Consider the following 24,992-nt stretch of genomic DNA (forward strand, 5'->3'; position numbering starts at 1 on the left):
ACTCTCAATTGTTGCATATAAATATAACCTAGGTTTTTACTGCATATAGACAATACTATAGTAAACATTTTCGTGCACATGATATTTTGCTTTTATTTAATTACGTCCTCATAGCATAATGGCTAAAAGTACAGACTCTGTAGCCAGAATACTGGAGTCTGAATGCCTGATTTGCCATTTACAAGTTGTGTGACTCTAGGCACTTTACTGAGCCTCTCTGGATTTAAATCCAACTGAATTTGCAACCATACAATTACAATATTTTTGTTAAAGGGCTTAGAATAGTGTCTGGCATCTAGACACTGCTATGCAGCAGTTACTAAATATAATAAATTTCACAAACGGGACAATCAGAAATAGGCATATAAATATTGTTGTGATCCTTTGCTATATATTTCAAGTATTCTTTCTTATTTATAATACCACTAGTATTGTATGAAGATAACAATTTTAGTTACCATTACTGGATGATATAATTTTTAAAATATAAAAGCATTAGAAAGTCTAAAAAGGTATCAAAAGTTACTTAGTATATTTTTTATTATTAGTGAAAATGAACATTTTCCTTTACTTATCACTTGTTTACTTTTAGCTTTACTTACTTATTTTCAATCTTGTCAAGCCAATGTGTTATTAAAATTGTAGAGGAATGCTGGAGCTAAAATGTCACAGCTAGAACTTACCTTCCTGATTCAGATTCAAGAGGATCATCAGTGAATGTTTCTGCATTAAAATCCAAAGGTTCTGCATCTTGGAGAAGTTCTATCCGGTCCCTTTCAGTCCTGTTATTAGCCCTGGTATATTTGAATGCAGCTGCAAAGGAAGGGGGAAAAATGTCTACTTCCCTACTGTCTTTTAACTTATAGGTCACAGTCTATGGAGGTACAGAAAGAAAAATCAAAATTCCAAGGAATCTGAATTTTCATTCTGAAGACAAAGAACATAAGAAAAGATAACTACATGGTTCCTTAAAATCAGATTAAAATTATAAGCAGTATAATAGAATATAGCAAGGAAAAGTTCTCTAGACTTGTAGTTAGCTAAGAAGCTCTCTAAGCTCAGAAGCAGATACAGTGCAAACATTTCATTAGTGTAACTCAGAATTAACATTTACTATGGTATCACGATGGTGAAACTGTTCATTAACAAAAGTAGTTTGAGTTGGTTTTACAGTAAACCTCATTTCTTGGCTAGGACTTTAAGGTGTAATCAGCTCAAACTCTTAAAAAAAGGTGTCTTTTTACCATAAGGCAAGAGTATGGGTAGCACTAGCCAATAGAAATAGAATGCAAGCCGATATTTAATTAGAAATTTTCTAGTAGCTATATTAAAAAAAAACAAGTGACATTAATTTTAATATATTTAAACACAATATATCCAAAAGATTATCATTTCAACATGTTGCAAGTGCTCAATAGCCGCATGTGGCTAATGATTATCATACCAGACAGCAGATAAAGAAAACTAACTCTCCCTTCTCTATGTGGATAGGGATTTCTTTATAAACAAACCAAATTTTCACAATGTTGTTCACAGGAGTCCAAGTAGATTTACAACAGCTTTATGATATAGTTCTTTCTGAAAACTTAATGCAAGCCAATTCTATCCTATTTACATTTTTGTAAGCTTGGACTTTGTCCTAAATGCAAATCTCTTCATCTTTTCTCACTCATTCAGCAAATCGCAATTGCCCAATACATGCTAGATTCTCTCTAATTCATCATCCTATGACTTTGTGACTCCTCTTCTCTTAAGCATTCTCCCGTCTTGCCAGTTCTTTCTATTCTGTAAACTTCCTTCCACTCTATGGTAAGCAAGCGTCCAAATCCCTTTACAGAATCCTATTTCCTAGTTTTAACTAAAGCCTTAGCCCTTTCCTATTTATTCTACCCTAAAGTCCTTCAAATAAATCCTTATCTTTTCATCTCCAGGAAAACTACCTTATTTTAGACCCTAATCATTTCTTGACTGTATTACCAAACAGTCTCTGAAATGGTTTCTACGTCTCACTTCCCCAAGAATTATGCTTTATACTGCCATCAAATTCATCTTTCTAAACCAAAAATCTTATCATGCTTCTTCCCAGATTGAAATCTTACCTTTAGGTCAAAATCCAAACTTTTTTTTTTTTTTTTTTTGAGATGGAGTCTTGCTCTGTCGCCCAGGCTGGAGTGCAGTGACATGATCTCGTCTCACTACAATCTCCGCCTCCTGGGTTCAAGTGATTCTCCCGTTTCAGCCTCCTGAGTAGCTGGGATTACAGGTGCATGCCACCATACCCAGCTACTTTTTGTATTTTTAGTAGAGACGGTGTTTCACCATGTTGGCCAGGCTGGTCGTGAACTCCTAAGACGGCCTTAGGTGATCCACCCACCTCGGCCTCACAGGCGTAAGCCACCGTGCCCGGCCCCAAATACAAACATTGGAGAATGACAATATCTGTTCCCCAGCTACTCTGTGGCCTCCTCTCTTATTAGCCTCCCCATGCTTAGGCTTTAGTTACAGAGAAAAACATGCATTTTCCCAAAGGTTCTCTCATGCCACAACGTCCTGCACTTAGTCTCCCTTCTAATTAAAATACCCTTCACCTGGCTAAGTCCTATTCATTCTTAAATACTCAGCTAAACATGTCCTTATTACAGAAATATTTCTTCATTATAAAAACTCTTTCCTAAGATAAGCCCTGTTTTTCAATCCCCAAGCTGAATTCCTTCTGCATCTGGTGTGCATCCTTCCATCAGAGCTGTCATGAGAAATCTACAATATCATATATAATCTGTAATTAAAATATTTTCAACATTTCTATTTAGCTCTTTTGTATAGTTTCCATCTCTCTGGTGAAATTCCCCCCAACTGTTCATGCACATTGTCCAAGCTTTCCATCAGATCATTTAACATGTCAACTGGTTATTTTAAAGTCACTGCACTGTCTGATAATTTCAACATTTGAGCCACCTCTGGGTCTGGTATGTTCACTATTTTATGTTTTGAAAATGGCTCATATTATCTTACTTTCTTGTATATCTCATAATTTTGGGTTAAAAGTCAGACAATATGTGTAAAAGAAGGAAAAGATGGAGAGAAATCATAGTTTTATGCCCAGAATGGGCACATCTCTTCTATTAGATCATCACTGTTGAGGGCTGGAATCACTCAACCTATAGTTGATCTGAGTTTGGATTTGGTTGTTGCTTTAGTTTCCTTAAGTCCCCACAGACTTCACATTTCTCTAGTAATGAAATCCTATGACCTTGTACTTAGTAGGGCCTCAAGTGTCAGATGGTTTCTCTCAGTATTCTTTTTCCACTCTCAGCTTTCAGTAGTCCCTGCATGGATATGGACATGCCACAGAGGTAGTCTTCTCCATGTTTCTATTCCTCCTCCAACAATTGACTACTATTGCTTGGTACTCAGTGGGAAACTTGTAGCTGAGTGGGTGAGAGTGCTCAGTTTTTCTCCTCCACCCTCAGTCTTAAACCCTGTGCACTGAAGCCTCAGTGGTGGGGCTCTTTCAGCAATCTTACATCTCTCCCAAAAACAGCCTCTTCCTTCTACTCAGTTCAAGGTACTAGGCAAAAACTGGTTTCTTGGCATAGCTTCTGCATCATGTCAGTGTGGGGTCAGTGCTACAGGAAGGTTTCCTAACCCACCTGGTGGCAGATGGCTTCTGTCTGGTATCAGTCCCTCACTCAATTATGAGCATCCTGAGGACAAGAAATATACCTTCTTTGTATTGCTGTATACCTGGGAATATACCTAACTTATATGGGTCAGTCAATAAATTATTATAAAAATGACCAAATAACCTATACCTACTAATAGGAAAGAAAAACATCAAGGTAAGTTGTAGAAATAAACACCTGCCTAGAACATACCTGGGATAAGTGCTTACATTATTTAGGGTTAGTATACTTAAAACCACTCATTTCATGCTCCAGTTTCTCTTTTCCCTACCACAGTACATATTTGAGCTTCCCCTTCCTTCTATATACTGAGGAATGCAGAAAAAAAAAGTCACTGCAAATATACCATTTATAATTCTACATAGGCATTTCTGGATGAGTATTCTAACACTCAATCTCTATGCGAGCAAGCATAAGAAAACAATTTCCAAGTGAACTAGAAAAACTACTTACAACGGTTGGTATTAACATCTGAGAAGTTTGACTCTTTGGGGTCAGTATGAATATTTCTGTTCCTAGTGGAATCTTCTCTATTGTGTCCATAACGTTCTTTCCATTCCTAGAAAAGAAGCACAAATAATCATATAATAAGAGAACAGAAACTAATACATTAATGTCAAGAGATTATAATTAAATTATATTAAATATAATTTAATTATTTTCATCAGAGATTCATTAATCAATATAATTATCCTAGTATCTTTAAAAATCATAGGTCAATGTTTTTATTTTTACATGATTTATTGAAGTCACAGTCTCTACAAACTTCAACTTTTACAAATGACATAGAGACATTTTTGCTAACTTTGGTTGTTATTCATGTATCTAAAATGTAAAACAATATTACTAAAACAAGCTTACTTTGACCATGCAAAAGTTGAGAACCCATAATGACTATTAGATGTTAACAAAATTTTCTTTCACTCAAATAAACTACAAATATTAGAGAGCTAAAAAGTCAACAGCTAAAGTTGTATACAAACATAATTAGTCTATGACTCACACGGCATTGTGTATTATCTTAAATGCAGTAAAACCATATTAACTGGATTCTACTCATTAAATTCTTAGAATTGAAAGGGACATTAGAAGTCACCTAATGCAACTTTCCATGCAGTGCAGGGTCTCATTCTAAAACATCCTTGCCAGATGCTTTTTGGCTCTCTGACTAGATAGCATGTAATTTTCAATGTCTGAGAAGCCTATTGCAATTCTGGTAAATTGTATAATTTAGAAATTCTCATAGAGAAGAGAAATCTATCTCTAGTAACTTCTACTCTTTGGTTCTAGTTTTGCCTTCTAAAATAAAGAAGATACACATATATGAAGATACACAAAGACAACTATTAAGTCTCCTGTTAGTTTTTACTTTGCCAGTATATACACCTATTTGTTAAAAAAAAGTGTGGTAATTATTATTAGATTTTGCCCATTTTTTGCCTTTTCATTTTCCAGGAGGTTAGTTTGCCTCAGAAAATGGAGGCTTAAAGAAAAATTAAGGAGGAATAAAATTAATGTCACAGCACCAAAAAAAGAGAAACAATTTTAAAGCAATCAAACCACTTTAATAGCAAGAATACATAAATTTATGTATTTATTCATTCAACAAATATTCACAGAGCACCTGCTTTAGGCAAGAAGCTGCTCGATGCTAAACACAAAGTAATTTATTACTAATGACTTTTAGAACAGATCTATCAGGATACTTAGCGTATATACCTGAAAGTATTAAAATTCCCTTTCTTTAAAAATATATCTTAGAACATTTTCCCACTGTTTTTTTTCTGTCTTTAGCTAATTATTCCAAATTAGTGAGATTCTTAAGAAATTAAATTTCAAATTAATCTTCAGATTACAGAAATTAATGCTGTACTTACTCTTCTTCGATTTTCACCTTCTTCTTGCCTTTGCCTTTTTCTCTTCTCTAAAGACAGAAAAATGATCTTAAATATGGTATAACATGGTTTAATCAGACATAGTGCAACTGAAGTGAAGATATCGGGCTATGACCGATATTTCTTTTAAATTATCACAAAATCAAATGTTATAGGTTATTGCTGGAAAGAATTTGAGAGGTTACCTTACTCAGTAGTGAATGCCTTCTCTATTTTTGTTGCAGATGGCCCTGTAGTCTCCGTTTAAATAACTTTGGTGAAGAAAGAGTTCTTTCTCACAATGACCCGAAATTTGTTTTTCTGTAAATTCTACTCTTTTATTCCTGTCTTCTAAGTTAAGTTCATACTTCTTTTCTTTCTGTATGAGTCGCTTTCCTTGTTACTCTCTTTAGGTTACAGACATGATGTTTTCACTTTTTTTCCCCACAGGATACGCCCTACAGACTCATAATTCTAGCTGTCCTTCTCTAAATACCTTCTAATTTATCAGTTTTATTCTTAAAAATCTCACCCAGGACTGGATGTGCTGTGCCATATGAGGTCTAATAGGAGAGCATGTGAAGGCTACACTAGCTTATTTCGGAGCTGCAGTACATTTTGTCTTACATTCAACTCATAATCACACAAAAGCCCCAGACTCAAGTAGGGAGAATGTCTAAGAACCAATGTCCCAAAAGTCAAGTTTTTTTCCCTCCATGCTATCATCACTTTGAACATCAGTAAATTTGAGACACTCAGTTTTGTGATTTGATTCTACTAGAGTGCCATGTATTCTAACAGGCTGTTAATGATCACCACATTCTAAAAAAGTAGCCTTTGTTTGAATGATTTCCCAAGCAGTATCAAACTGATGATTCTTTAAATTAATGAGTTTTATAGTTGTAGAGAACTTGGCAAATATGTTTCAAGGTAAACATGAAAATGATTCCAAGACCATACAAGGGTGTTATCTTGCTGCAGACATACTAGTAATTAAAGCTTCAGAATTTTTTAAAGACAGATAAAACAATTATTTATGTTTTCAAATTATTTTTGCTAGGAAGGCTATATGTACATTTTTAGCTAAAAATTTGCATTAATTTATAATTTCTTAGGATTAAAAATTATTCACAAACTATACAAATATTAATTTTGTATTTTGAGCCTTAGCCCTTAGTATTTTCCCTTCATTTATTTTAAAAGACAAATCTTACCTTTTCTGATTAATTCTTTTCCTTCATTAACTAAGTCTGATGTCATATCATCATCTCCCATAAACTGCTGGAAACCAAGAAGATTCAAACAACGGGTTCCCAAACTAATAAAAGCAGATTTTTTAAAAAGACAAACATTATTTCACATTGTAAATATTTAGATGAATTGTTCTTTAGCATTGTCACTCCAAAAGAAGACTACGCTTCATTATCTGTTATCATACAGTTATCTATAGTCACATCTAACATGCTTCAGGAAGTACCACTTATCTCCCTTTCTAAGAAGTGTATGCCCTGTACTTCACTGATTAGGGTATGCACTATATTCAGGTTTCTTATAGATGTCAATTAAGTCAAGTTATCAGCATAGCTTCAGAAAACAATTATACCAAGATGCTAAAATGATAACTATAATAATGTAAGAGCAATTTTTTTCCTCTGATCTAGTTAACTATTTAGCTTTTATACACTACAAATTGATTACTGTATCTTATCTGAAGGCTACTACCTTATATCTTATTTGCTATTTACTTTAAATTTGTTACACAAGACAAGAATACTGAAAATATGGAACACAAGGAAGGAAGTGATAAGTGAATAGGCAGGATTAATATGTGTTAAGATCCAACTATACATCAGATAATTTATGGATGCCTTCTTATTTAATTTTTACTATCACTCTAAGAGATAAATATCACTTTACAGATAAGAAAACAGGCCTAAGGGGTTAAATGCTTTGCTAAAGATCCCTTAATAAATGACAGACCTAGAATTTAAATCCCAGAGAAAACAAAAACCAAGCAGCTCTTTTTATTATATTAGTTCTCAAACTTTTTCAATGTACTTCTATGCAGAGAGGGAGGAAAAGGGAGGAGGAGAAGGTGGTGAAGGGGAGAGAGACAGAGAGATGGAGGGAAAACAGGAAAGCAATTTAGAAAAAGTGAAGATCTCCATTCCATTTTGCAGTAAAAATGTGTAAATATCTAGCTAATCCATAATATATCTACTTGTTTCATTCACATAAAATGTTTTTTATGCATTACCATTGGGTAAAATTGGGGTTTTGTAGATGATCATGTTAATTCTCTGACTTCAAACATTTCCTTACCATCTTTGTATCCTTATGGGAGTACTATACTCCGGGATGAGAAGCTTAGAATTAGGTCTCTGTCTCTGGGAAAGTTTTATCTTTGTCTAAAGTGTCAGGAAACAATATTATGCTCTCTAGGCAGGTAAGTCTGAATATTCACTCTGGATGTGGCTGTGTTGCTAATAGTGTGGGAATTAGACTAATTATGGCAGCATTTCAAATGAAAATGAACTTATCGAGTCAACCTATCATTGAAATGTCAGTAAGGCACTGCTTCAGGTGTTTCTATAACAGAAAATCTATTTTGTGAGTTAATCTGAAAACTAAGGAATACAACCTCTTTTTTTCCCTTAAAGATAAAATGGCACTCAAAGTTTATCCTGATTAACTCTAGAAAGACACTTTTAATGATTATATTTAAGTTTAACAATTTTGCTTTCAGACATAGCGATTCCTTATAGCTAAGATTTTATAGTTGACAGAGCACTATTCTGCCCCATATCACTTGATCTATATAACCATCTAATAAGGTAAGAAGAAATGCTAATCTTGCCAGCATAACTGTAACATTAAAAAAACATTTATACAAGTTCTTAATGTTCCACTTTATTAACTGTTCAAATGATTAAGCACATAATAAAAACATAGTTTTAGGCACACAAAGTATGACTAGTCTCTTCTTTTAATATATTGTTTTCACACTGTAGATCTGTTACTGTCTCCTCCACCTAAAGAAAACACTCAAAATATTAGATTTGCTATCAGTTCATATTAAAAGTATTATTTTAAGGGAGAAGAACACCCCTCATATTGTCTTATGCCCTATTTCTGCCTCCAAAGAAAGAAGTAATAACTAAAAGGCAGAAATGGAATCCACAGGCAGATAACCCAGCACCGCGCCCTGGGCCTGGTAGTTAAAAATCAACCCCTGAGCTAACTGCTTGTTTTATCTATAGATTTCAGACATTGTATGGAAAAGCATCGTGAAAATCCCTGTCCTGTTCTGTTCTGTTCTAATTATCAGTGCATACAGCCACCAGTCATGTACTCCCTGTTTGCTCAATCTATCACAACCCTCTCACGCGGACCTCCTTAGAGTTGTAAGCCCTTAAAAGGGACAGGAATTGCTCACTCGGGGAGCTTGGTTTTTGGAGACGTGAGTCCGCTGATACTCCCAGCTGAATAAAGCCCTTTCCTTCTACAACTTGGTGTCTGAGGGGTTCTTGTCTGCGGCTCGTCCTGCTACAATTTGAAGTTATAACCTTTTAGTTATTTTACTTATAAGAAAGTAAAATTGAACCAAAAAAGAGCCCGCATTGCCAAGTCAATCCTAAGCCAAAAGAACAAAGCTAGAGGCATCACGCTACCTGACTTCAAACTATACTACAAGGCTATAGTAACCAAAACAGCATGGTACTGGTACCACAACAGAGATATAGACCAATGGAACAGAACAGAGCCCTCAGAAATGATGCCGCATATCTACAACTATCTGATCTTTGACAAATCTGACAAAAACAAGAAATGGGGAAAGGATTCCCTATTTAATAAATGGTGCTGGGAAAACTGGCTAGCCATATGTAGAAAGCTGAAACTGGATCCCTTCCTTACACCTTATACAAAAATTAATTCAAGATGGACTAAAGGCTTAAATGTTAGACCTAAAACCATAAAAACCCAGAAGAAAACCTAGGCAATACCATTCAGGACATAGGCATGGGCAAGGACTTCATGTCTAAAACACCAAAAGCAATGGCAACAAAAGCCAAAATTGACAAATGGGATCTAATTAAACTAAACAGCTTCTGCACAGCAAAAGAAACTACCATCAGAGTGAACAGGCAACCTACAGAATGGGAGAAAATTTTTGCAACCTACTCATCTGACAAAGGGCTAATATCCAGAATCTACAATGAACTCAAACAAATTTACAAGAAAAAAACAACCCCATCAAAAAGTGGGCAAAGGACATGAACAGACACTTCTCAAAAGAAGACATTTATGCAGCCAAAAAACACATGAAAAAATGCTCATCATCACTGGCCATCAGAGAAATGCAAATCAAAACCACAGTGAGATACCATCTCACACCAGTTAGAATGGCCATCATTAAAAAGTCAGGAAACAACAGGTGCTGGAGAGGATGTGGAGAAATAGGAACACTTTTACACTGTTGGTGGGACTGTAAACTAGTTCAACCATTGTGGAAGTCAGTGTGGCGATTCCTCAGGGATCTAGAACTAGAAATACCATTTGACCCAGCCATCCCATTACTGGGTATATACCCAAAGGACTATAAATCATGCTGCTATAAAGACACATGCACACGTATGTTTATTGCAGCACCATTCACAATAGCAAAGACTTGGAACCAACCCAAATGTCCAACAACGATAGACTGGATTAAGAAAATGTGGCACATATACACCATGGAATACTATGCAGCCATAAAAAATGATGAGTTCATGTCCTTTGTAGGGACATGGATGAAACTGGAAAACATCATTCTCAGTAAACTATCGCAAGGACAAAAAACCAAACACCACATGTTCTCACTCATAGGTGGGAATTGAACAATGAGAACTCATGGACACAGGAAGGGGAACATCACACTCTGGGGACTGTTGTGGGGTGGGGGGAGGGGGGAGGGACAGCATTAGGAGATATACCTAATGCTAAATGACGAGTTAATGGGTGCAGCAAACCAACATGGCACATGGATACATATGTAACAAACCTGCACATTGTGCACATATACCCTAAAACCTAAAGTATAATAATAAAGAAAAATTCAATAGAGAATGTATTTTAAACAATATCTGTTTACTCATTACTGTAATGTTAGTAGATATTATCTGTAACAACTATAAATGGTATTGGAAGACTTAAAAAAAGTAGGTAGATAAAATTTATTTTTCTCAGAAGAGTAAGCAATGAACATTTTTAAGTGTTTTTGAAAAAGTGGTATTTTGGGTATGTTATGGAGCACTTCAGCAATGAAAGAGGGCGGAGTACAGGATGAGGAGGCCTGACCTGTAAAAAGAAGGAAAGACAGATGCGAGAAGCCAAGTACACCTATCCTTCAACTCCTTTTGAATCTCACTCCTGCCTAGATTCTACCATTCATTCTAATTCCATAAAAACAGCATCCCATGTACTTTCTGACACAGCAGAAAATTTCTCCTCTAGTCTTAATGTATAGCTTGATTACAATCAGTCCTCACCTGCTTTGTGCTGGCCATGGTTTGAAGCATCTAGACACCCAGCAATAATTATTGGAAAGCTCTAAGGCTTATTTATGTCATTAGAAAAAAGCTGGACACAAGGGTGTTTTGCAGGCTACGCTAGCTGTCAGTGTCAAAGGCCAGGACTTAGAGTTAACATTCTGTAATTAATCCTATCATTTTTTAGCCTAAATAGAATAATGTTAAAATAATATTTTTATTATAATAACTCTACCTCTTTTTCCTTTAAATTTTTTAGAGGGGGAATCGCACCTGATCACTTAAGTAGTCCCTTCAAACTATCCCCAGCTTCTCCAAAGTTACAATAAAAGAGCCCGCATCGCCAAGTCAATCCTAAGCCAAAAGAACAAAGCTGGAGGCATCACGCTACCTGACTTCAAACTATACTACAAGGCTACAGTAACCAAAACAGCATGGTACTGGTACCACAACAGAGATATAGATCAATGGAACAGAACAGAGCCCTCAGAAATGATGCCGCATATCTACAACTATCTGATCTTTGACAAATCTGACAAAAACAAGAAATGGGGAAAGGATTCCCTATTTAATAAATGGTGCTGGGAAAACTGGCTAGCCATATGTAGAAAGCTGAAACTGGATCCCTTCCTTACACCTTATACAAAAATTAATTCAAGATGGATTAAAGACTTAAATGTTAGACCTAAAACCATTAAAATCCTACAAGAAAACCTAGGCAATACCATTCAGGCCATAGGCATGGGCAAGGACTTCATGTCTAAAACACCAAAAGCAATGGCAACAAAAGCCAAAATTGACAAATGGGATCTAATTAAACTCAAGAGCTTCTGCACAGCAAAAGAAACTACCATCAGAGTGAACAGGCAACCTACAGAATGGGAGAAAATTTTTGCAACCTACTCATCTGACAAAGGGCTAATATCCAGAATCTACAATGAATGAACTCAAACAAATTTACAAGAAAAAAACAACCCCATCAAAAAGTGGGCAAAGGACATGAACAGACACTTCTCAAAAGAAGACATTTATGCAGCCAAAAAAAAAAAAGAAGAAATGCTCATCATCACTGGCCATCAGAGAAATGCAAATCAAAACCACAGTGAGATACCATCTCACACCAGTTAGAATGGCCATCATTAAAAAAGCAGGAAACAACAGGTGCTGGAGAGGATGTGGAGAAATAGGAACACTTTTACACTGTTGGTGGGACTGTAAACTAGTTCAACCATTGTGGAAGTCAGTGTGGCGATTCCTCAGGGATCTAGAACTAGAAATACCATTTGACCCAGCCATCCCATTACTGGGTATATACCCAAAGGTCTATAAATCATGCTGCTATAAAGACACATGCACACGTATGTTTATTGAGGCACTATTCACAATAGCAAAGAGTTGGAACCAACCCAAATGTCCAACAACGATAGACTGGATTAAGAAAATGTGGCACATATACACCATGGAATACTATGCAGCCATAAAAAATGATGAATTTGTGTCCTTTGTAGGGACATGGATGAAACTGGAAAACATCATTCTCAGTAAACTATCGCAAGGACAAAAAACCAAACACCACATGTTCTCACTCATAGGTGGGAATTGAACAATGAGAATTCATGGACACAGGAAGGGGAACATCACATTCCGGGGACTGTTGTGGGGTGGGGGGAGGGGGGAGGGACAGCATTAGGAGATATACCTAATGCTAAATGATGAGTTAATGGGTGCAGGAAATCAACATGGCACATGGATACATATGTAACAAACCTGCACATTGTGCACATGTACCCTAAAACCTAAAGTATAATAAAAAAAAAAAAAAAACCAAACTGAAACTCAATCAGTAAATATTTAAAAGAGCTTTAAAGAGAAAGGATATCCAGATTTAAGAGCAAAAGAAAAAATAATGTTAAGTTGCTTACCTAAAATAAGTAGCAATGCAGAGAATTACCACCAACATAGGATAATATATATAGAATCCATCTGCAATAAAGGATAAAACTTTCATGGAACCCATAATCTGAAGAGCAAGAAAAAAGTAAGTTAAATTGGAATAGCTCTATAATTTCCATTCCTTTCCATCATTAGAAAATTTGCCTATAACCAGTTATATCAATCCATTTGGACATTTTAAAAAGTAGAAAAAAAGCAGTAAGTGAACTTATTTTTTAAAATCTGCTTTTTATTGAGGTTTTCTCTTAAGGAAAATTAACATAATTATTACTCAAAATTATCACATACATTGACTATAAAGTTAATATTAGTATAGGTCAGTTCTTTTGATACTGCTCAGCTAGACAACCTATATGAACCAAAAAAACATTTTTATCATAAAAGAAGCAAAATCACTTTTATCCAGTCAATAGTAATACATACACAATCTTTAAGAGAAAATTTTACCAGTAACACTATAGAACTTTTCTGCTGGCATTAAAAGAAATTTCACAATAACAACATCTCATGTAGATAGTGAACCTAAGGAATTCTATTTTCTGACCATACTTACAGATGTATAAGCAGTTGGTTGAGTATTCTTGTGAGAGATAGATGAATCCATATGGGTCAAACCCAAGAAATTAAGACATAAAGGAGGTGTCAAACGGCAAAATAGCCTGCAAAAAACATTTAAAAATATGTATATAAAAAGTGAAGCGGCAAAATACATTTTATATTATACTGAGATGTATTAAAAACATTTCAGATAATTACAGCTAAAATTTTCATCTATTTGCTTTATATATATATTGAATTCTTAATGTGACCTGCCCTCACTTACTTGGGAGATATTCTGAAAATTGCCACATCAATGCCTACGTGACTACAGCCTCAAGCTCCTTGGTTTATGCCATTGCTTTATCCCCACAAGTTGTGGAGTGTCTTTGTATCATCTCCTACAACTAAGCCATCTGTAAAATCCATCTCACAGCATGACCAGGACAATAACATCCATCCCTCAAGGTGAATTGTATTCAGTACAGAAAAGAACCGAAGTTGTATCAACATATGTCATTCTGACAAGCACAGATATAAAGTTGTTCAATTCTGTCCAAATAAAAAGAATGCCTTACAAACCCACACACCTGGATAATTGGGGCTGGGGAGAATAAAGTGTGGGTATGAATAAAAAAAAACATAATATCATAATATGAGAGAATTCTTTTGTGGTGATAGAACTGTTCTGAATCCTGATTGTGTTGGTGGCTACAGGAATCTACACACACACACACACACACACAAATGAATGAAGGATAAAAAATGGTGAGAACTAAATAAAGTCTGTAGTATATAGTTAATAGTAATGTTTTACTCTCATTTCCTGGTTTTGATATCACTGGGGGTAGCGTGAAGGTTACATAGGATTTTTTGTACATTTGCAACTCCCCGTGAGTCCATAATTATTTGGAAAACAACAAAAAAGATACCTAAAAATATTTTAGATGTCAACTCCTCTATAAAATTATCTAAGTTCATCCTTTATAAATACCTAATAGGACTCATTTAACAATAAGAACAAGTAATAGATTGTACAGTCTTGCCCAACTTGAAGACATCTCTCTAAATCCTCTCTAAATTCCTCAGGAAAAATTGTTCTTGTTGGTTGTCTCAGTCCTCCTTAACTCAGTGAGAGACCACTGAATCTTAGAACACCATCTAGGTCTGACTTAGTCTCTAAACTGTCCATTGTTTCTACTGCTTGCTAATCTCTGGTTGGTAAATCCAGGCTCACTAAGTATGCTTCTCCTGCCTTCTAGCCTAACCTAGCACACCTATTTTAACCTTAAACCTCAAGCAGGAGGTAGCTGGCAATCAACAAACATCAATTTAATATTTAAACCTAATCAATTAGCTGATAGAAATACAGATGTTAGTGGAACACCTGTAAACAACAAAAAATAAGAGATCCATAAGAATACACTCAGTGATGACATTTCTCTTGTTTCTAAACATAATCCTACTTACATGCCACTGAAAAGAAGGCTATAAGCATCAGTCTGGTGATGTGAAGCCAAATAATAATAGTTAAATACACGAATCCTGAACACAGTAGAATAAACACAGATACTTAGGAAGAAGATGGAAAGGAAGCAGGCAATCTGGAAAAAAACAAAAACAAAGCAGTTTGTTTAAAACAAACAGACTTTAGCACTTAACAATTACAAGCATTATCCTTCATTTCTTTTTCTTTTCTTTTTTTGAGATGGAGTCTGCCCCTGTCGCCCAGGCTGGAGTGCAGTGGTGCGATCTTGGCTCACTGCAACCTCTACCTCCTGGGTTCAAGTGATTCTCCTGCCTCAGCCAACTGAGTAGCTGGGATTACAGGCATATGCCACCACGCCCGGCTACTTTTTGTATTTTCAGTAAGACAGGGTTTCACCATGTTTGCCAGGCTGGTCTCAAACTCCTGACCTCATGATCCACTCGCCTCTGCCTCCCAAAGAGCTGGGATTACAGGTGTGAGCCACCACGCCCAGCCTGGCCTTCATTGCTAGCTAACATTTATTGATGCTCTAAAATTGAAATACAGTAATAGAGAATTTTTTTAATCACCCACTAAGATTATGAAAAAAACCAACACTTCAAACTGTTTAACATCCTAGATCCAAAAGTTTCGCATCTACCTTCTAATGTGAGCCTGTTTTCCCATTCCCTTGGCAACTCTTCACATGAGGCCTATAAGTTATGTAGCTTTACTGGCATAAATATAATCAAAGTATTCCCAGGGCCAAGTGTGATGGATTCTCCTGAAGCAGGAGGATCACTTGAGTGCAAGAGTTCCAAACCAGCCTGGGCAACATGGCAAAACCCTGACTCTACAAAAAATACAAAAATCAGCAGGGGATGGTGGTGCATGGCTGTAGGCCCAGCTACTTGGGAGGCTAAGGTGAAGGTGAGAGGATTTCTTGAGCCCGGGAAGTTGAGGCTGCAGTGAGCCATGTTCATGCCACTACACTCCAGCCTGGGTGACAGAGCAAGATTCTGCCTCCAAAAAAAAAAAAAGAAAGAAAAAAAAAATTCTCAGATTTTTGCACTATCTTGCAACTTTTCATCTCTCCTCAAATACAGTTATTAGTTTCTATAGTGTGGGTAAAATAATGAAGCACATTTCTGGAAGTCTGAATAACAACGCTGCAGAAAACTTCACTGCTTTCATTTTTACTAGAAGAAATACATGGAGAAAACAGTTAAGGATTATACTATGAAGTGACATCTATTTATGACAGACATAAAATAAACTGACCTCGATATAAATATAATTATATGTTTTTTCTGCCAGCTGTATGAAGACCGCAAAGAGGGATAAGACAGGAGTAGTGCTAAAGAATGTGCACTCCGACCACACAACAATCACAGAGAAGATGGACAGAACCACAGCAAGTATCTTGTAAAACCATGGTCGCAAAAGACATTCCCAGTACCATTCTAGAAGATAAAAGAAAAAAATGATTAGGAAAACTATAAAAGAGTAATGGGGTATTTACATTGTTTCAAAATAGCTCCCAATAAGATACTTAATTACAAAGAGAAAAACAACAATTTTACAGTGGAGAAACCAGGCAGATACCACCCTAACCAAATGACACCCATGATGGGACAAACTGACATCCTGTGCCTCCTGCTATGATGTACTGATAGGAACATGACATTGCTGCTGTGGTATTCCTACGAAAAATGCAGAACTTGCATCTAATTTTAAAGAAACATCAAAGTCAAATTCAGGGACATTCAACAAAAAACTGGCCTATACTCCCCAAAACATTTCTGATATATCATAAAACACAAAGACTGAGAAACTGTGTCAGATGAGAGGAAACTAAGAAGACATAACAACTGAATGCAATGCATGATCTGGGATTTTTTACAAAAAATATTATTGGGATAATTAGAGCAAAATCTGAATAAGGTCTGTAAATAATGCTAGAGTATAAATATTAATTTTTTTATTTTGATGGCTGTATTTGGCTATGTAAGACAATATCTTTATTTTTAGGAAATATACATGGAAACATTTAGGAACAAGGAGGCATCACGTCTGGATACAACTCTAAAATAGTAAGAAAAAAATACGTACAGATAAAGTAAATCAATACGGCAAAATGTTAACATTGGAGAGCCTGGTTGAAGGGTATATGGGAATATTTTGTACTGTTTTGGTTTTTTTTTTTTTGAGATGGAGTCTCGCTCTGTCGCCCAGGCTGGAGTGCAGTGGCGTGATCTCGGCTCGCTGCAACCTCTGCCTCCAGGGTTTAAGTGATTCTCCTGCCTCAGCCTCCCGAGTAACTGGAACTACAAGCACATGCCACCACTCCCAGCTAATTTTCTGTATTTTTATTAGACGTGTGCCACCACGCCCATCTAATTTTTTGTATTTTTAGTAGAGACAGGGTTTCACCATGTTAGCCAGGATGGTCTCGATCTCCTGACCTCATGATCCACCCACCTCGGCCTCACAAAGCGTTGGGATTACAGGTGTGAGCCATCATGCCCAGCACTATTTTGGTTTTAAGTCTGAATTTAGGTATAAATAAAAATTTAAAAAAGAAAGCTCAATAAATTAAAAAGCTATATTTTTAGTTCATTTATTGAATAGTTGAGCTTCTGGTTCACTGTAATTCTTTACAACTTTCCTCTCATAATTCCTAGTGATTTCAATATCCACATAAATGATTCCCCTTTCAATACCCTTATCTCTCATTTCTTTGACCTCCTCTCCTCTAATGAACTTTCACTCCACCCTACCTCAATTACTTGTTGCTATAGTGATGCCTAAACCTTTTATTATCAATATCTCCAGCCCTTCCATATAATCACATTCCAGCATCCTTGTCTTCAAACAATACCTTCATCTAGTACAGTATTTCAACTCCACTAACTGACCATACCTGGATGAAAAATCAATTTATTCTATCACATTTTTACTGTTATTTAACACTTTGATACCCTTCCTTCCTCATTCAGCTCAGATTCCAGTCTTTGAGGACAGTATCCCACTTACTTTGCCCCATTTTGCTCCACTGTACCTGCTAAACTAAATCACACCTGGTTAAATCCAACTCCCTGGCTACTCTGAGCCTGCATCCACATAGCTGCACATTGCAGGAGAAAGACACCCCACCTTGTTGACTGGCCTCACTTTAAATTCTTAATCACCAGCTTCAAGTGGGTCCTCAGTACTGCCTCACTAGCCTACTATAATTCCCCGATTTTCTCCCATGCCCACTCTCCTAGGCAACTATTTTGCACCTTCTCTTCCCTCCTCAAATCTCTAAAATCTCCTCTCCTATACTTACTCTCCACATTTCATTGAGAAAACAGAAGCGATCAGAGGAGAATTTTCCCAAGTTTCTACCACTACACCTTCTCAGCTAGTTACATCTGTGCCTTACCTCCACCATTCTCTTCATTGTTCACTATTTCCCACCATCTCATCTCTACTAGTCATGAACATTGTCCTAGAAATTCTCTATTGTCTTATCAAATTCTATTTTTTCTTCTCTTTCTTAGTCTTTCTTTCTTTCTTTCTTTTTTCTTTCTCTCTTTCTTTTTCTCTTTCTTTTCTTTTCTTTCGTCTCTATTTCTTTTTTTTTGACAGAGTCTCATTCTGTCCCCAGGCTGGAGTGTAGTGGCGCAATCTTGGCTCACTGCAACCTCTGCCTCCCAGGTTCAAGCAATTCTCCTGCCTCAGTCTCCCAAGTAGCTGGGACTACAGGTAGGCTGGAGTGCAGTGGCACAATCTCGGCTCACTGCAACCTCTGCCTCCTGGGTTCAAGCAATTCTCCTGCCTCAGCCTCCCGAGTAGCTGGGACTACAGGCATGCGCCACCACGCCCAGCTAATTTTTGTATTTTTAGTAGAGATGGGGTTTCACCATGTTGGCCAGGATGGTCTCAATCTCTTGACCTTGTGATCTGCCTGCCTCGGCCTCCCAAAGTGCTGGGATTACAGGCGTGGGCCACCGTGCCTGGCCTCAAATTCTATTATATCATTTACTAATTACATGTGATAATTTCTCTTGACTATGCCCCCAATCCTCTTTCAGCTACTACCCCTTTTCTCTGTTCCCTTTTATAAGGAAAACATTTTTAGAGTTTTCTAGTGTGTCTCCAATTGCTCCTCTTCTTATTTCTTTTAAATTTCAGTCAGACTTTTTTATCCTCTCCCCTCACTTCTCTAAAATCCAATGGTCAGGTCTTAATATTTATGATCCTTAAGCTATGTGCAACATTTGAAAAGGTACTTTATATACCTTTTTCCTCAAAACACTTCATTGTCCTAATTTTCCTATCTCACTGGCCCCTCCTTTTCTAGTCTTTTCTGCTGGTTACTTCTCATCCACCTAATCTCTAAATTCTGGAGTGCCTCAGGCTTGGTCCTCAGACTTTTCTCTTTTCTCTATCTCAATTACTTCTTTATTGATTTTATTCTGACCCCATGGTTCCCTGCACATTGATGGTACCCTAATTAATATCTGCAGTTCAGACTTCTCCCTTGAATTTCAATTTCTATAATCAACTGCCTATTCAGTATCTTTATGCCTTTATATGTTTATTGTCTGTTTTTCTCACTCCACAAGGGCAGGAATTTCTGTCTTTTTAAATTGATACATACTAAACTACCAAGCACCCAATAATACATAGCACTAATGTACCCAAATATTTGTTGAATGAATGAAAACAGATACCACATCATTCCTTAATTTAATTAGGAAGGATTTTTGTTAAAGAAGTTTTCTGAGATATTTGTTATAGCCATTAAGTCTTCATACTCAAAACCAAACATGCAAAGGAGAATCAAGTGACTATAACCATTTTTTTGAATAAATAAGGTAAATAGAAGTTTTAATACTATGACACTTTGGTACTTGCTTTAAGTTTCTTCACACTAAATCTGACAATACTTGAAGGGACTGCCATAAATTAGCAAAAAGGAGAAAAATGATAACTACAGAGTATAGGTTTTATAATAAGACTAATAAATGTTAATAATCAAAGAGGACTACTTAAGGAAATATTTCAGTAGTATGTCAAGACTGAAGAAGAGACCCAAGCTTGTGATGTAAAATTACTTAAAATTCTAACTATTTTAAGTACAGTCATGTGTCACATAACAACATTCCAGTCAATGACAGACTGTATATACAATAGTGATCCCATAAAATTACAATACTGCATTTTTACTATTATCTTTTCTGTGTTTATATACACAAAAACCACAGCGTTACAGCTGCCTACACTATTCAGTACAGTAACATGCTGTATAGGTTTGTAGCCTAGGAGTAATAAGCCATACCATATTGCCTACCTGTGTAGTGGGCTATACCATCTAGGTTTAGTACATACCCTATGATGCTCACGCAGTGATGAAATTGCCTAACAACACATTTCTCAGAGTAATCCCAGTCATTAAGCAATGCATAATTGTATATATGATGCATTATACAAAATATGCTTGATGTATACATGTTTTTTTAACAGAATTTTTATTATTTGTGAAGTAACAGTGGAAACTGATGGATTATATGTTACATGATAAGTAAAATAGTTATTTTGGGGAAATGTTACCAGATACTTAATATCACATGGTATAAATCAAATAATACAAATAAAATTCAACTTTGCATTGTGAAAATACATAACTTTTTTCTACAGAAAACTTTTCATCATTAAAGTTTGAAATTTATATCAAATTACATACCAAATGTAGGATTATAAAAATATTGGATAAATCCATTTTCTGGCTCTGGAGATTGAAAGGTGTGAACAAACTGATGAGTAGCACTAGTTTCATTTTTTGCTACATCTTCTAGATAAAATGCTTGTTCCAAAAGAATCTGCCATTGTACTTGAGTTCGACGGTGTCTCTGAACTGAATAAATCACCTAAAAAAGAGAATGGGGGTAGACCTGGCAGTGTTCTGATCCAACAGTGGTTCAGCTCTCCACTAGGGAGCATGTTTTGATTGTCACAACAATGGCAAAGTGCTAGGGCATTTACTGGGTCAGGCTGAGAATATTAATATTCTAAAATGATGTAACAGTTTCATATAATGTAACAGTTATGCTCACTGAAGAATTCTCCCTCCCCAAATGCCAATAGTACCCCTGCTGGTATACACAGAGATAAAATATTTCAAAGAATATTAAGGACAGGATTAAAGGAAGTTTTAAATACACATTCACTAAAAATTCCTTTTTTTATGAGCAATGATTATAAGTCTAATTAAAATCATCATTAAGTAAAATACTTATAATTAACAAAGTTACCTGTTTATGCAGTTTTACCAGACTTTTTTCACTTGGATAGATATTATGCTTTTCATCAAAATCTTCATAATCATCCATGTTCCTACCCATTTTTTCCTGATACTCTGTAGGGCACTAAAAAAAAAAAAGTAGATTTTTAAAAATCTTAATTGTAAAAAGATAAAAAGTTATTTTTATTAAAAATCTTTCATTCTTGAACAGTTCTAATTTTCTCAAAAACATCTTCCTACTTTATTGTCATCTCTACTTAGACTTCATTTGCTGATATTTTCTTGAAAATGTCTTAAAAGATGTACTGAGTTTCTTCTCACCTTTATAATATTAATCTTTGTGTTCATATATACCAGATAGATATAGATGCCTACAGGCACGGGAGCTTACCTACAGGAAGCAACTAGTATTTGAGAACATTATTCTAAGTAGGATAAATTATTTTTCTAGCTAAAGAATGAAGCAAAATCATGACAAATCCAAGATGCTGAATTTTTGAAAGGCACAGCACAGAGAAATAAATACATGCATTTATGTCATCTTCCATACTACTACTCACTTATGAACTTGGGCAACTTAGTTAAACCTCTCTTAGTAGTTCTCAAAAAGTAGCAAATGTGAGATAAATAGTTAGAAAAGTGATTCCATGAGTATTATCTTAGCCAAACAGAACACTACACAAGAATCAGTATAACAGATTTAAAATCTAGGAAAATAAATATTTCCATGGTTCTGTGGGTTTAAAAGACAATTGGGGAACTGCAAATAGCCATTTTTGGAAGTATATGAATACCCCTAATTCAATACCAACACATCAAAACCTTAACTGTATAGTTTATTAAATATCTATGTTAACATCACTAATATTATGATATATGTCATGAATATATTAATGAAATATATTTGTAAAATAACGTGTAGGCAGCTGATTTAAGATATTACTGAGGCCTTAGTTTATTTTCTTATAGGAGATATGCCTTTAGTGAATATATGCAATGACATTTTAAAGGTTTATTTCCATCATTGTCATGACAATCCTTATATATTAGTCAACCTCTATCTCCATATTTCAATAGAAAATACTGCCAATAATTAGTGTTAAACTTGCAGTAATTAAAAAAATTCAAAGTACAAATGGTGTTTGGTTGATATTTCTATGAAAATGAATTTAGAAGACCTAAGCTACAGGCTGTTTTCATACTTTTCTGGTACTTTTGGTATAATATTATATAAGTGTATATTTCAAAAGGAAACGGACAAGATGATTTCATTACCTTTTTAAGTATTGTATCAACACATTTTCTCAATGGGTGATTATACTTGATGCTTTCATTCACTTTACGAACCTCCTATAAAAACAGCAAAATAAATAAAAATATTTCCATTTCTACAGATCACATATTCCAAATGAGAATGCATTAGGTACTATATATTTTCTCATAAGTTCAACTTCAACACAAATCACTTTGCATTACATGAATAAAGGTTCTTAAGAACACAAGTAAAAATACAAAGTCACTGAATAACTATTTCTATACCCTGAACTTTTCCTTACTTTCTAGATTCACTCTCTCATCACTTCATTACTTGGTACACAAAAAAGAATAAGCACTATTTAAAAGTTTACAAAAGATCAGACAAACTTTATGGTCCTAAAAGAATAGGGCTATGTTCCTCTGCCTTACTCACCAAGATCAATTATCTCATTATGTAAAATACAGTGAAAAACCAGAGGAAGCAGAAAAGCCTACAAATGTCACAAAGTGCCAGCTCCTTTCCAATAGAAGAGTACTCTAGAGCAGTCACGATTGATTAACTCCATACTTGCTTATGAGGAGCACACTATCTACTGGCAGGCACAGTGGCTCAGGACTATAATCCCAGCACTGAGAGGCTGAGGCAGGTGGATCACTTGAGTCTCAGAGTTTAAGACCAGTTTTGGCAATACGGTGAAACCCTGTCACTACCAAAAATACAAACATTAGCCAGTCTCATAACCTGGTCTCTAAATAAATAAATAAATAGATTAAAATTTAAAAATAGAATAACTTAAAAACAAACAAACAAAACAGCATACTATTTGCTGGTACTGTGCTAGGTGTAAGGACCCCATAACCCATACTGGAGGGTGGGGAGAGAAGACAAGGAATTGTCAGTCTTAAAATTTCAGTCCAGTAATGGATAATTACATAAGCAATTCTGAGTATAAAAGGCACAAAAGGGTTAAAGAGAAGACTCTTTAGAACCAGTAGTTCCTAAGGAATCACAATATTCTATAATATTCATGAAATTTTTAAGAAGTTGAAACCACTGTTTCAGTCAAGTGAAACAGCATGTTCACAGCCTGGAAAGCATAAGAGAAGTGAGCAGAATATTTAGAAGAACATTCTGGGGCATAGAGTAGAGCATGGTTTTAAGGGATACAAAACTCAAGGCAGAGAAGCCATCCAGCACATAGACAAAATTGCGAAAAAATATTTGTAATTTAGATGACAGACTCATTATCCTTAATATGTGATGAGCTTTTACAAATCAACAGAAAAATGGGAATATAGAAAAAAATACAATTGGCCAATAAATGTCTAAAAAGATATTTGAGCTCACTAAAAACAGTTACAGATTTTAAAAATAAGAAGCTTTTTTCAAAATTGATATCATGTAAAGAGGTAAGACTGTGGGAAAACAGGCCCTCCTATATACAGCAAAAAGTGATATCTATTTAAAGGTAATTTCACAACATCTACTGAAATTTAGAATATGTATACTTTATAAATAATCTGTACCAGTAGACACTATTCCTGTCAAGGAATTTAGCTTAACGAGGAAAACAAACATAAATAAAAATGATGTGGAAACTACTGTCAAAGTATGAGGTGCTCTGAGAGGGGAGAACGTAGACTCTGATTAACTGATTATTTAAAATGAGATGAAACAAAATATATAGAAGTCAGTCATCCAAAGGGAGAGACTAGAATATTCCAGGCAGAGAGACAGAGACAGGACACATAAAGGCCTCTAGGCCTAAGTGAGCACATTACTTGAAGGGACTGAAAAAGTCCAGTGTGATTACAGGGAAAGAGAGATTAAGGGTCTGCATAGCACTGGATCAGGCTGAAAAAGCAAGATCAAAGTGATCCTAGAAGCCCTTAATCATGGTTTATTTTGAGGTTAATGTGTGAGGCCTACACACGACAGTGACAAGATAAGACTTGGGTTTTTAAGAGGTTACCTGGAAGCATCATTGCATCTATTTTCCATTACTAAGCTGCCTTAAAGTTTCTTCACTTGTTAGCACAAATTTATCATACTTTGAATATGAACTATACAATTTGTTTATATATTATATGTGAAATATCATGTTTTCTTTAAATTATTTAGCCATATTAAAAAACAAGTACTGAAACAATTAACATTTGCTATATCTGTTATAAATTTAGAGTTCCTTCAAAAGTTCATAATTTTAATAAAGCATGGAAAGTATTTGAAATATACTGTTTGCCTTCTTCATACAAAATAATGTAACTTGGAGCTCTTTCATTACTGTGTCTTGTCAAATTCTTTTCTAAGCAGGTCAGACAGCATCCATGAAGGCAGGCTAACAGGCAGTTTTCAGTGGAAATAAGTAGCTGTTTCTCCCTCCCTAAAATTCTCTATCT

At 35.5% G+C, this 24,992-nt stretch overlaps 1 protein-coding gene across 2 annotated transcripts in view; it reads right to left on the reverse strand.

The window, feature by feature from the left end:
- Positions 1–24,992, reverse strand: part of LMBRD2 (LMBR1 domain containing 2) — a 58,737-nt gene that overhangs the window by 1,433 nt on the left and 32,312 nt on the right. For both annotated transcript variants that reach the window (XM_003274347.4, XM_030813966.1), the window contains 11 exons: positions 22,611–22,685; positions 21,346–21,459; positions 20,778–20,961; positions 16,325–16,506; positions 15,046–15,179; positions 13,592–13,697; positions 13,008–13,105; positions 6,772–6,875; positions 5,561–5,607; positions 4,137–4,242; positions 684–813 (listed from right to left, as the gene is read on the reverse strand). In XM_003274347.4, coding sequence (XP_003274395.1) covers positions 684–813; positions 4,137–4,242; positions 5,561–5,607; positions 6,772–6,875; positions 13,008–13,105; positions 13,592–13,697; positions 15,046–15,179; positions 16,325–16,506; positions 20,778–20,961; positions 21,346–21,459; positions 22,611–22,685 — 1,280 coding nt within the window. The remainder of the gene's footprint in view (positions 1–683; positions 814–4,136; positions 4,243–5,560; positions 5,608–6,771; positions 6,876–13,007; positions 13,106–13,591; positions 13,698–15,045; positions 15,180–16,324; positions 16,507–20,777; positions 20,962–21,345; positions 21,460–22,610; positions 22,686–24,992) is intronic.

The sequence above is a fragment of the Nomascus leucogenys genome, chromosome 6 (assembly GCF_006542625.1).
Source record: "Nomascus leucogenys isolate Asia chromosome 6, Asia_NLE_v1, whole genome shotgun sequence".
Taxonomy (NCBI): Eukaryota; Metazoa; Chordata; class Mammalia; order Primates; family Hylobatidae; genus Nomascus; species Nomascus leucogenys.